The 14,887-nt window shown below is 44.6% G+C and overlaps 1 protein-coding gene across 1 annotated transcript in view; it reads left to right on the top strand.

The window, feature by feature from the left end:
- The window catches only part of dcc (DCC netrin 1 receptor), a 165,531-nt gene that overhangs the window by 74,014 nt on the left and 76,630 nt on the right, over positions 1 to 14,887 (top strand). The window contains exons 10-11 of the mRNA XM_067408279.1: positions 9,757 to 9,911; positions 11,708 to 11,828. Of these exons, the coding sequence (XP_067264380.1) occupies positions 9,757 to 9,911; positions 11,708 to 11,828 (276 nt within the window). The remainder of the gene's footprint in view (positions 1 to 9,756; positions 9,912 to 11,707; positions 11,829 to 14,887) is intronic.

The following is a 14,887-nucleotide window of genomic DNA, read 5'->3' as shown; positions in this document are numbered from 1 at the left end:
TAAATTATTTATTGAGTTTCGGTAGTGACAAATTTGGGAAAAATATTTCAAAACTTTCTAAAAATACAGTATGAGAATTAACTGCACAATAACTAGTAATGCTTGGATATTACACAATTTGCATGAATACAAAATTTGTGGAAAAAGACTTTTTTTCAAGACGTTTCCAACTCTGATCCAGTTCTGCAGAATGACCCGGATCTCTCACTGTGATCACTCTCTTTCAGCTCCAGCGTCTGATGATGTCTCATAACTGTGTTTGATTAGATTATATGCTGTAATTGAGTAATGTTGAGAGTATCATGGCTGGCGTTTGCTGGTTTTTAACCTGTTGTAATTGGCTGGATCGCTCATGGCCGCAGGTGATCGAGGAGACGCCTGCTTTTAATGGAAATCGTTTGGGCTTAATTAGTGCAGTACAGCACGGATAAAGATACGCGCAGCTAATGACGTATGGATGCTGACGCGTCCGACACGCGGATTAAAGAGCGCTGCAGAACACGCTTCCATCGTGTTTGTTGATTGTTGGGAAGAAAGCGCTTTAGCTAATGGTGCAGAACGCCGGTGTAATTAATGCGGAGCTTCGCCTCGGGCCGGACTGTGCTGCGTCTGCATTTCTAGCGCGCTCAAAGAGCTCATGTCTGGTTATTGATCACGCGTGTTTAGTGGATCAGCTGAGGCTTTAGTCTCACGGCTGCTTTGATTCACGTTAAAAGCGAATCAGAGAGAGGCTCAGAGGGATGTTCAGGTGTTTCTGATCTCGTCACCAGATGCTTTAAAAGGCCATTTTGTTTTTAGAGCAGGTTTTCCTGCTTGAATGTTGATTATTTTCCTCATATTCTCCATTGTTGCAACTCCTCTCTTCCCAGTCTGTCAGTAACGCTCTGTTTACTTCCTGTCTCTATGAAGCCCGCCTTCAGTGCACTCTGATTGGTCGGCTGGGATGTGTGTGAGATGCTGGAGTCTGAAGGAGCTGCTCGTCTGTGATTGGTCAGTGTGTTATTGTGCGTTTGATTGGCCGTCTCTGTTTGCTGTCAGGGGAACAGAAGGGCTGATGGGTATTCACCCGTGTGTCGCTCGTGTCTGCCCTCTCCTGTCACGCTCTCGTCCCTCTCTCCGTCTCTCCTGTGGTCTCTCCATCTCTTGATTCGTTGTCAGATGGCTCCGGCTGAAGCACTGAAACTGCTGCTTTCTGAGTGCACTTACTAGACGACACACTTCTTCATTTCCTGTTCCACATGACTTGACTGCATCCAGAACAGTCCAGAATCAGTGGATCTGCATTGAGCTCATCTCAACAATTTACAATAAATCATCACTATCAATAATAATCAATATCATATTTATAATCATATTTACATCATATATTCATCCATCCATCCATCCATCCATCCATCCATCCATCCATCCATCCAGTGTTCTATCATTCCATCTATCCATCCAGTGTTCTATCATTCCATCCATCCATCCATCCATCCATCCATCATACTGTCATTCCATCCATCCATCCATCCAGTGTTCTATCATTCCATCCATCCATCCATCCATCCAGTGTTCTATCATTCCATCCATCCATCCATCCATCCATCCATCCATCCATCCAGTGTCCTATCATTCCATCCATCCATCCATCCATCCATCCATCCATCCATCCAGTGTTCTATCATTCCATCTATCCATCCAGTGTTCTATCATTCCATCCATCCATCCATCCATCCATCCATCCATCCATCCATCCATCCATCCATCCATCCAGTGTTCTATCATTCCATCTATCCATCCAGTGTTCTATCATTCCATCCATCCATCCATCCATCCATCAATCCATCCATCCATCCATCCATCCATCCATCCATCAATCCATCCATCCATCCATCCATCCATCCATCCATCCATCCATCCATCCAGTGTTCTATCATTCCATCCATCCATTCATCCATCCATCCATCCAGTGTTCTATCATTCCATCCATCCATCCATCCATCCATCCATCCAGTGTTCTATCATTCCATCCATCCATCCATCCATCCATCCAGTGTCCTATCATTCCATCCATCCATCCATCCATCCATCCATCCATCCAGTGTTCTATCATTCCATCCATCCATCCATCCATCCATCCAGTGTTCTATCATTCCATCCATCCATCCATCCATCCATCCATCCATCCATCCAGTGTTCTATCATTCCATCCATCCATCCATCCATCCATCCATCCATCCATCCAGTGTTCTATCATTCCATCCATCCATCCATCTATCCATCCAGTGTTCTATCATTCCATCCATCCATCCATCCATCCTTCATACTGTCATTCCATCCATCCATCCATCCATCCATCCATCCATCCATCCATCCATCCATCCATCCATCCAGTGTTCTATCATTCCATCCATCCATCCATCCATCCATCCAGTGTTCTATCATTCCATCCATCCATCCATCCATCCATCCATCCATCCAGTGTTCTATCATTCCATCCATCCATCCATCCATCCATCCATCCATCCATCCATCCAGTGTTCTATCATTCCATCCATCCATCCATCCATCCATCCATCCATCCATCCATCCATCCATCCAGTGTTCTATCATTCCATCCATCCATCCATCCATCCATCCAGTGTCCTATCATTCCATCCATCCATCCATCCATCCATCCATCCAGTGTTCTATCATTCCATCCATCCATCCATCCATCCATCCATCCATCCATCCATCCATCCAGTGTTCTATCATTCCATCCATCCATCCATCCATCCATCCATCCATCCATCCATCCATCCAGTGTTCTATCATTCCATCCATCCATCCATCCATCCATCCAGTGTTCTATCATTCCATCCATCCATCCATCTATCCATCCAGTGTTCTATCATTCCATCCATCCATCCATCCATCCTTCATACTGTCATTCCATCCATCCATCCATCCATCCATCCATCCATCCATCCATCCATCCATCCATCCAGTGTTCTATCATTCCATCCATCCATCCATCCATCCATCCATCCATCCATCCAGTGTTCTATCATTCCATCCATCCATCCATCCATCCATCCATCCATCCATCCATCCATCCAGTGTTCTATCATTCCATCCATCCATCCATCCATCCATCCATCCATCCATCCAGTGTTCTATCATTCCATCCATCCATCCATCCATCCATCCATCCATCCATCCATCCATCCAGTGTTCTATCATTCCATCCATCCATCCATCCATCCATCCATCCAGTGTTCTATCATTCCATCCATCCAGTGTTCTATCATTCCATCCATCCATCCATCCATCCATCCATCCATCCATCCATCCATCCATCCATCCATCCATCCATCCATCCATCCATCCAGTGTTCTATCATTCCATCCATCCATCCATCCATCCATCCATCCATCCATCCATCCATCCATCCATCCATCCATCCAGTGTTCTATCATTCCATCCATCCATCCATCCATCCATCCAGTGTTCTATCATTCCATCCATCCAGTGTTCTATCATTCCATCCATCCATCATCCATCCATCCATCCATCCATCCATCCATCCATCCATCCATCCAGTGTTCATTCCATCCATCCATCCATCCATCCATCCATCCATCCATCCATCCATCCATCCATCCATCCATCCATCCATCCATCCATCCATCCATCCTTCGTTGTGCAATGAATATAAAAGAATATTGTGGTAAAGTTCGTAGTTGTGGGAGGAAAGAGGACAGGGATCGGCTTTTAGCTGCTGACAGTCGCTTTATTCTTTCTCAAAGAGAAAATGTCACACAAAGAACACAACAAAACAAAAGCTCGGTGCAACGCACACTTCAATTCTCCACATCCGAAGACGGGCTTCACTCCAATGGACCGGACGGCATACACGACTGTCAGCAGGCTCTCTCTCTCCTCCACTCCTGCTTCTCCTGGCGTTTTATCCTGTCTCCACGCCAATTACTGGAACGAGAAACAGGTGTTCGTAATTTGCATCTAACCCGTTCAATCACCGCGCCTCCCCTGACGCTCCCTCCTGTTGCAGAACCCGCTAAACCACGCCCCCCTCGCCACATACCCCCACCGCCCGACTCAGGCCGGGGAGCCGTCCGGCCTGTAGCCCCCCCCCCCCCATTTCTGGAGAGGAAGTCGGCCACAGCCATCTGAACACCCGGCCTGTGGATCACTTTGAATTTAAAAGGCTGTAAAGCAAGATACCAACGAGTGATCCGCGCGTTGGTGTCCTTCATGCGGTGGAGCCACTGCAGAGGGGCATGGTCCGAACAGAGGGTGAACTCCCGCCCCAGGAGATAATAGCGGAGAGTGAGGACGGCCCACCTGATGGCTAAACACTCTTTCTCCACGGTGCTGTACTTAGCCTCTCTCTTGGAGAGCTTGCGGCTAATGTACAGCACCGGCCCTTCCTCACCCTCTATCTCCTGGGACAGGACTGCACCCAGCCCCCTGTCCGACGCATCTGTCTGCAACAAAAAAGGGAGAGAGAAATTAGGGGAATGAAGTAACGGCCCGCCACATAAAGCAGCCTTCACCTGGGTAAAGGCCTGCTGGCACAGCTCCGTCCACTGGACCGTATCTGGTGCATCCTTTTTAGTCAGATCAGTCAACGGGCTGGTGAGGTCCGAATAATTAGGAACAAACTCTTCTGTAATATCCCGCCAGCCCGAGGAACTGTCTTACCTCCTTTTTGGTCTTGGGACGCGGACAGGTTGCAACCGCTGCTGTCTTATCAATTTGGGGACGCACCTGTCCATATCCCAAGTGGAAGCCCAGATACCTTACTTCCACGCGCCCAATTGCACACTTCTTCGGGTTGGCCGTGAGCCCAGCTCCTCTCAGCGATCTCAGTACAGCCCTCAAATGCTGCATATGCCGCTGCCAATCATTACTAAAAATAATAATGTCATCCAGATAGGCAGCCGCATACGCAGCATGGGGCCGTAACACTTTATCCATGAGTCGCTGAAAGGTAGCCGGTGCCCCGAACAGCCCGAACGGAAGGGTCACGAATTGGTGTAAACCAAACGGCGTCGTGAAAGCGGTCTTTTCTTTGGATAACGGAGACAAGGGGATCTGCCAATACCCTTTAGTTAAGTCCAGTGTCGAATAAAAGCGAGCTGTACCAAGCCGGTCAAGCAATTCGTCCACACGCGGCATTGGATACGCGTCGAACTTCGACACTGCATTCACCTTGCGATAATCCACGCAGAACCGCACTGAGCCGTCCGTTTTGGGAACCAAAACTATCGGGCTCGCCCAATTACTGCTGGATTCCTCTATTACCCCCATGTCAAGCATTGCCTCTAATTCTGCCTGAACCACTTTTTTCTTGTGTTCAGGTAACCTATACGGCCGGCTGCGAATCACCACGCCCGGCTCGGTCTCGATGTGGTGCTGAATGAGGTCCGTACGGCCCGGTACGGGAGAGAACACGTCGGCAAACTCAGCCTGTAATTTAGAAACATCAGTGAGCTGTGAGGGCGAAAGGTGATCTCCCCCTGGGGCCAGAGCGAGGGATTGTTTTTTTACATTCGCCTCTGGCCCAAGATCATCCTCTCCGCTAATCACCGTCGCCAGCATCACTGATTCCGCCTCACTCCACTTTTTCAGGAGGTTGAGGTGATAAATCTGACGTGCCCCTCTCCTATCGGACCGTATTACCTCATAATCGAGATCCCCAATTCGTCGTGTGACCTCAAATGGTCCTTGCCACTTCGCCAGTAATTTTGAGCTTGACGTTGGAAGTAATACAAGCACTTTCTCTCCCGGTGCAAATTTACGTAGATTCGTTCCCCTGTCATACAACCGGCACTGTCTGTCCTGGGCTTGTAACAAATTCTCCATAGATAGCCGCCCCAAAGTGTGGAGTTTTGTTCTCAAGTCCAGCACATACTGAATTTCATTTTTTGATTGAGACGGTCCGTCCTCCCAAGATTCTCTTAGGACATCCAGGACCCCGCGGGGGTGGCGCCCAAAGAGAAGCTCAAAGGGGAAAACCCCGTGGAGGCTTGCGGGACCTCTCGCACAGCGAACAACAGGGGTTCCAACCATTTATCCCAATTTTTGGCGTCTTCTTGCACGAACTTACGAATCATGGATTTAAGCGTGCGATTAAAACGTTCGACCAACCCGTCCGTTTGTGGGTGAAAGACGCTGGTTCGAATCGATTTAATGCCCAACAATTCGTACAGTTCGCGTAACGTACGTGACATAAACGCCGTGCCTTGGTCAGTGAGGATTTCTTTCGGAATCCCCACCCGGGAGATTAAACTGAAGAGGGCGTCCGCAACACTCTTAGCAGAAATGTTGCGGAGAGCCACTGCTTCTGGATATCGGGTTGCATAGTCCACAATGACTAGAGCAAACCGATGTCCTCTCGCTGATCGCTCTAATGGCCCGATGAGGTCCATACCAATTCGTTCGAAGGGGACCTGCATTAATGGAAGGGGGCGCAAAGGCGCTTTTGGGGTGGCCGGCGGATTTACCAGCTGACATTCACGACAAGACGCACACCACCTGCGCACGTTCTCGTGAATGCCCGGCCAAAAGAATCGGGTCATGAGGCGATTTAGTGTCGCTGTTTGTCCTAGGTGTCCAGCCATTGGGTTAGAGTGAGCCGCATGGAAAAGCATTTCCCTGCGGCTCTTTGGTACTAACAACTGGGTTGTATCTTGTTTTGATTGAGCGTCTTGGGTCACTCGATACAACCTATCTTTAATAATCGCAAAATAGGGGTAAGTCAGTGGTCGTCCAGGCTGGAGAGACTGACCGTCGATCATGCTGACCCTCTCAAACGCATTTTTCAGCGTCTCATCGTGAGACTGCTCCAGGGGAAAATCATCACGGTCCGAGAGAATCAGTCTCCCGATTCCGCTCGGTTCCCCTGAAAGCAGACACCACTGGTCCCTGATCAGTCTCCCCGCCTGCACTCGCACTTCCTTCCCCCGCGAACATCTCTTCCAAGAGGCACCCGAACATAAATGTCCCAATAATTTATTAAACGCGGGCCAATTTGTCCCCAAAATTATCGGGTGCCGGAGGTGGGGATTAACTGCCACCTCTACACTATGCTTTTGACCCCTAAATAGAATCCTGACCGACACCAACGGATAACTCGCGATATCCCCGTGCACACACCGTACCCTAACCATGCGGCCTGTATCCAATGCCCCGGATGAAATCAGGCTTTGATGCACCGAGGTTTGGTTACAACCCGAGTCCACCAAAGCCTGATATGTACCCCCCTTGATACTCACTGGTATCTGGTACTGACCAGCTTGACCGGGGGCAACCTGCAGGTCGTCCGGGACCCGGATCAATGTCCCCACCTCCATCATTGGACACCGGTCTAAAAAGTGATCCGGGTCCCCGCAACGCCAGCAGGCCGGCCCAGACCTGCCCGGATGATTGGCGTGGAGAGAGGGGAGAAGCAGGCGCGGGGTCCGGTCCGGCGGTGGCCAGACCCGCCCCCCTGGGCGGGGCTCTCGGAGCCACGAACGGCCGGAAATCCGTTCCACCCCGCCCCCGGGGTGGAACACGAGGCGGGCCGGGCGGACGGGACCTAGGAACAGGGACAGGTCGAGAGAGAGAGAGAGAAGGGGGAGAGGGGGAGAGAGAGACAGATGGTAGGGGCTCGCCGACCCCTGGGCACGCCACCAAGTGGTCCTCCGCCAGTTGGATGGCCGAATCCAGCGACGTGGGCCGGTGGCACTGGACCCACTCGGCGGTCTTCCTCGGGAGCCGAGTGGTGAACTGCTCCAGCACCACACGATCGATGATCTGCTCCACGCCACCTCCGTCGGCCATCAGCCATTTGCGGCACGAGTCCCGGAGCTGTTGGGCCAACACGAAGGGCCGGCCCGCTTCCCCCAGCTCCAAAGACCGAAATCGCTGACGATGCTGTTCGGGGAGCGGCCGACCCGCTGCAGGATGGCCCTCTTCAGGTCGTCGAAGACCAGGGAGGTTCTGGATGGGCAGCTGCTGGCTGCCACCTGCCACTCGCTCGACAGCAGAGGGACGAGCCGCATGGGCCACTGGTCCCGGGGCCAACCGGACACTTCAGCGGACTTCTCAAACAAGTCGAGGAAGGCCTCCGGGTCATCGTGCGGGCCCATCTTCTGGAGTGGCAGCTGGAAGGAGGCAGCAGCTGCCTCGGTGGTTCCCACAGGAACCTCCCGGTCTATCCAGCTCCGGAACCTCTCGCGGTCCTCCTGCTGGCCCTGGATGATGGCCTCGAAGCGGCGCTCCTGGTCGTTGCGAAGATCCACCAGGGCCCGATGTTGTTCTTGGTGAAGGACCGCGAGGGATGCGATGATGTCCGCAAACGGCTTTCCAGCGGCGGGGGCTGCCTGCATGGCGGCGGCTTCCGTCTTTTCCTCCCGGGTTTCGGCACCAGTGTGGTAAAGTTCGTAGTTGTGGGAGGAAAGAGGACAGGGATCGGCTTTTAGCTGCTGACAGTCGCTTTATTCTTTCTCAAAGAGAAAATGTCACACAAAGAACACAACAAAACAAAAGCTCGGTGCAACGCACACTTCAATTCTCCACATCCGAAGACGGGCTTCACTCCAATGGACCGGACGGCATACACGACTGTCAGCAGGCTCTCTCTCTCCTCCACTCCTGCTTCTCCTGGCGTTTTATCCTGTCTCCACGCCAATTACTGGAACGAGAAACAGGTGTTCGTAATTTGCATCTAACCCGTTCAATCACCGCGCCTCCCCTGACGCTCCCTCCTGTTGCAGAACCCGCTAAACCACGCCCCCCTCGCCACAAATATGCTAGTGTATTTTGATGTAATATCAGGTAATTTCTAATTTTAATGTAACTAAAATGATTCAGAAAATCAGATCATACAGAATAGGATTGTTTCAGCGTGTTGAGCATCATCTTCTGTCTGCAGTGTGTTGTTGATGCTGTAGTATTTTGGTTTCTCATCATTTGCTCCACATCAGCGTCTCTCTAAAGTTCTGCATCATTTCAGTAGTTTCTCTTCCTGAAGTGGACAAACTTCACAATCCATTCTATTCCAATCAGGCTGATGCTGGACGTCTGATGAGCGTTTGCTTTTGAAGATGAGCGTTCAGACCACTATTGAGATGAGGCCGATCGATACGCAATTTTCCCGGCGAAATGAGCCTTTCATTCATTGGGAGAAAAATCAGCCGGATTGGAGTCTGTGGGAAGCGGCGCTCCGGCTTGCCTTTAATCATGACAGACGTCCATCTTCAACAATGAGTTCAGCTGATTTAACGCTTTAATGATGCTCTCAGGTAATGGCTGCTCCTGTCTCTCTCTCTGCATCTCTCCTGAGATTTGACGGGATTGCGTTCATATAACGCAGTGGTCTGTGGATCTTCACCTGCTTGTTTGAAGCAGTGTTGGGAATGCTTCCTCAGTCTTTATCCACTCTCTGCTGCTGATCCTCATGCTGTGTCAGTCTTCACACACGCTCTGATGCCAACACTAGATTCGGCTGTGTGTCGTCTACAGAGTCAGCTGTCTTCTGAGGGAGCGTCCGCACTGTAAAGCGCTCTACATAGGCAGCATCATACATTCAGTGAACGGCTCAAATCACAAATGATTCCTGTAGAGTTTGATTCAGTTTTTATTGACTGAATGAAGCGTTTGTGATCCTCCATCCTCTCGGGTCGGATCTGGTTTCAGTGAATGTGATTGGTTCTGGTTTGTGATGTCGTCTCTGTGGTGGTTCAGATGATGTTTATCATGTTCTTTTCTCTCTGTCCTCAGTGCCGCCTCAGTTTCTCAACTACCCGTCTAACATGTACGCGTATGAAAGCACGGACATCGAAATGGAGTGTGCCGTGACGGGAAACCCGCAGCCCACCGTCCGCTGGGTGAAGAACGGAGAGGTGGTCATTCCCAGCGACTACTTCCAGATTGTGGTAAGAAGGAATTCTTACTGTTATTTGAGATGAAGCAGGTTCAAGATGAAGCTTCAGTGGTTTGGGTTCAGATCACTGTTGAACGAACAAATCATTCATTCATTCAAATTATTGGTAACACTTAGCCGTAGTTACACGTTACTACATGTACTTACTATATTAATAACAGTAAATTATGCATAATTACAAGTAACTAACCCTAAACCAAACCCTAACCCTAGCTGTAACTCTATAGTAAGTACATGTAGTTAATTAATAGTACTCAGTACTTATTTGAGTAATTACATTGTAACTTCGGCACTGTAAAATAAAGTGTAACCAAATTATTTCTTCATTTTATGTATTTTTGTTTATTTATTTTAATGAATTTTATTTAATCGAATGATACTGTTCTTTTATTTACTTTTATTAATTTAATTATTGTGTTTATTTATTATTTACTTTTTCATTTATATTTATTCAGTTTTATATATTTGTACATTTTATTTATGTATTCATTTTTATTTATATTTATTTATTTTAATTAATTTTATTTAATCGAATAATACTGTTTATTTATTTATTTTTATTAATTTAATTTTTGGTTATTTCATTTATATTTATTTAATTAAATTGATTTATTTTACTTGTATTTATTCATTTATATTTATTTATTTATTCATACATTTTTATATATTTATTTATATTTATTTTAATTAATTTTCTTTACTTGAATGATACTGTTCATTTATTTATTTATTTTTATTTAATTATTGCATTTATTTATTATTTACTTTTTTCATTTATATTTATTTAATTTTATTAATTAATTTACTTATATTTATTAATTTATATTTATTTATTTATTCATAAATTTGTATATATTCATTTTTATTGATTTGTTTATTTTAATTCATTTTATTTAATCGAATAATATTGTTTATTTATTCATTTATTTATTTTTATTTAATTGCATTTATTTATTTACTCTTTTCATTTATATTTATTTGTTTAATTTAATTTATTTATTTTACTTATATTTATTAATTTACATGTATTTATTCATACATTATATATATTAATTTTTATTTATTCTTAATTTATTTGAATTAATTTTATTTAATTGAATGATATTGTAAATTTTTTATTAGGGCTGTCAAACGATTAATCGCGATTAATCGCATACAAAATAAAAGTTTGAGTTTGTATAATATATGTGTGAGTAATGTGTGTAATTAATATGTATATATAAATACACACAAATTAATGTATATCTTTCAGAGAAATATGTTATTTATGTACAAAAAAAATATTTATATATCATATAAATTATATACAAATATAAATAAATACATATACTTGTAAATATTTCTCAAATATTTCTGTAAATATTTCTTATATTCATAATAATTACATACAGTACACCCACATATATTAGGCAAACTCAAACTTTTATTTTGTATGCGATTAATCGTGATTAATCATTTGACAGCCCTATTTTTTATTTATTTTAGTTTTATTAATTAAATTTTATTATTTAGTTTATTTCTTTATTTCTTTTACTACTATTTATTAATTAATTAATATGTATATATCATACATTTTGATATATTTATTAATTTATATCTATTTATTTTAATTAATTTTATTATTTAATTTAATTTAATTAATTAATACTGTTCATTCATTCATTCATTCATTTTTACTAATGTAATTTATTTTAATTCAGTGTGATTATTGTCCTGAAATCTTGATGTGTCTTAAGTGTCCATCATGCATGTTTGAGCGTACGAGTGATCGTCTCGTGTGATCTGCAGGACGGCGGTCATCTTCAGATTCTGGGTCTGGTCCGATCGGATGAAGGTTTCTATCAGTGCATCGCTGAGAATGAGGCAGGAAACAGTCAGGCGATGGCTCAACTCATCCTGCTGCAGCCCGGTAAGAGCCGCTCGACTCGCTGATCTCAGACCAGCGTCAGATCCGTCAGGGCAGATGATGTTCTGTCAGTGCTGCTGCTGTTGCCATCCATCCATCTGCACGCGCACACACACACACACACACACACTCTCACACACACACACTCTCACACACACACACACACACACACACACACACACACACACACACACACACACACACACACACACACACACACACACACACACACACACACACACACACACACACACACACACACACACACACACTCTCACACACACACACACACACACACACACACACACACACACACTCTCACACACACACACACACACACACACACACACACACACACACTCTCACACACACACACACACACACACACACACTCACACACACACACACACACACACACACACTCTCACACACACACACTCTCACACACACACACACACACACACACACACACACACACACACACACACACACACACACACTCTCACACACACACACACACACACATCGGCTGCAGGCGGGTCAGTTGCGCATCACAGATGTTTGCTGGTTGTGGGCCAGATGTGACTCTTTCACAGCAACAGTGTGTGTGTGTGTGTGTGTGTGTGTGTGTGTGTTTCATCTCTCATCCTCCTGCTTTACTCATCTTTGAAAGTGTGTGTTTCTGTCTAGGAAGTGCATTTGTGAGGTTTAGTCTTAAGATCTGGATCTGTGTGAACTCTAAGAGCTTTACCCAGAATGCTCTGCTCTGCGTTTAGAACACTGATCCAGGGCTTTACCCTAAAAGAGACGTAGATTTAGACGTGATGCAGAGACGATGAGGGTTTATGGTGTAAATATGTGATTCTGTCCTAACCTAACGTGACATTTTTACTTTATTTTATTTTATTATTATTTTTTATTTTATTGTATTATTTTATTTTATTTTATTTTTCTAATTATTTTATGTATTAATTTTATTATTTTTGTATTATTTTATTTTATTTATTTTATTTTATTATTTCATTATTATTATTTTTTTTATTATTTTATAGTGAAATACAGAAATATTTTATTTCAGAGGTTTATAAAGCTGTGTGTGTGAGAGTGTGTGTGTGTGTGTGTGTGTGTGTGTGTGTGTGTGTGTGTGTGTGTGTGTGTGTGTGTGTGTGTGTGTGTGTGTGTGTGTGTGTGTGTGTGAGTTCTGATCATCAGATCTGATCCCAGACGTCTTCTGTGGCGGATCAGTGACTAACACACACGCTCTCTGAGGACGTTAAGCGTCGCGTCACATGATTATTTCCTGCAGCTCTTGTGTTTATCGGCTTGTAACGAGGTTTCTCTGTAATCGCAGCGCCGGAGCGTGAGGTTTGTCGCTCATTCAGACGCGTCCTGAAGGGGTTTCATTTAATCTTGGCAATATGATATCTGTAGATGAAGGTGGTGGTTCCTCGTCTTATTTCAGGGTCTAATGAAGTTTAAAATCTTAATGTTATGATGTTAATTAACGGACACACATTTAGATTTCAGTCACTGAACTGCAGAGTTGTGATACTAGAGGTGTGAAATACTTGTTATTGCTGCACTTTCTATTCATGAAAGAATCCTGAAAAATAAAACATATGACGGTTTCCACAAAAATATGAACTGAATTCAACATTGATAATAATCATAAATGTTTCTTGAGCAGCAAATCATCATATTAGAATGATTTCTGAAGGATCATGTGACACTGAAGATGCTGAAAATTCAGCTTTGATCACAGGAATAAATTACACTTTACTATATATTCACATAGAAAACAGCTGATTTACATTGTAAAAATATTTCACAATTTTTACTGTATTTTTGTTCAAATAAATGCAGCCTTGATGAGCAGAAGAGACTTCTTACAAAAAAAAACACTAATACAAATCTTAATTATTCCAATCTTTTGAACTGTAATGTACATTTCAAATTGTACAAAAAATGTTAATATAGGTACAGGTCTTTAAATATATTTTCAATAGGTTTTATGTACTTGTTATCTAAAAAAAACAAAACATTTTACCCGCTGAACCTGAAACGTTCTTTACAAACGAGTGCTCAGAGATGAAGTGATATATTGAAGGAGTTTGTGGGAGGTTTGGGATCAATCCGTCAGCCGCTAATGAAACTTGTGCCAAAAACCATCTGTCTGTCCATGAAAGTTTCCCACAGAAATGTGAGAAGATTAAAAATACCTGAATCACGATGTCATGTCGATCAAAAAACTATTAGCCGCCGTCTGACACTCAAGCAAACATTTTAATTAATCGGGAATGAGAGTGAAGCCGCGGGACTGATGCTTTCCTCTGTGTGTTCCTCCTGTTTCAATCACCGGCTCCAACAATGACCTCTGGAGGGAGCGTCACCGCCGGCGCCTGCGTTCCCCGCGCAGAGACGCAGACGCAGTGTGAAACATCCGTCGCCCGGCAACCAGACGCTGTAGTGCTGGGCGGAGCAGACGAGAGACCGAACCGGAGCACAGATTCCCATTAGGGCTGTAGAGAGACGCTCTCGCGCTCATTACAGGAGCTCTGCTGCTGCCGCCGCTCAACAAAAGCGCTGCAGAGTTAAGATCTCACACTCTATTAAAGTCAATTGCGTCCTGACGGACACACAAAAGCTGCTCTCGATGCACGTGGAGCGTTAACTCAATCTATCCCCAGATTCACAGAACCAGGGATGTTTCATGAAAACATCATGTTCTTCCTCAGTGTTTCTGTCTTGTTTTCCAGCACAAATATCTAAACATTCTTAAATCAAGATGCAGAAGAGAAATGACTGAAGCTATTAATGAAACATGCAGTGAGTTTGTGCTTAAAACAAGAACAAATATCTCACTGAATTTGAATTATTTGATTTTTTTGACCACATTAGCAGATATTTGTTCTTGTTTTAATCATAAACTCACTTCATTTGTGATTATGACGAAGAGATTTTGCTTTGAGACATCGTGTTTCTTTTTGTCTTTCTCTTGTCATGTGATAAACAGGTGTGAAGCCGGTGAACATGTTCAGGTGCGTCTTTGTCGTCGGCATTTA

This window comes from Chanodichthys erythropterus, chromosome 13, assembly GCF_024489055.1.
Source record: "Chanodichthys erythropterus isolate Z2021 chromosome 13, ASM2448905v1, whole genome shotgun sequence".
In the NCBI taxonomy this organism is placed as follows: domain Eukaryota; kingdom Metazoa; phylum Chordata; class Actinopteri; order Cypriniformes; family Xenocyprididae; genus Chanodichthys; species Chanodichthys erythropterus.
The sequence above is the reverse complement of the archived record's forward strand: the minus strand, read 5'-3'. Positions and strand labels throughout refer to the sequence as shown.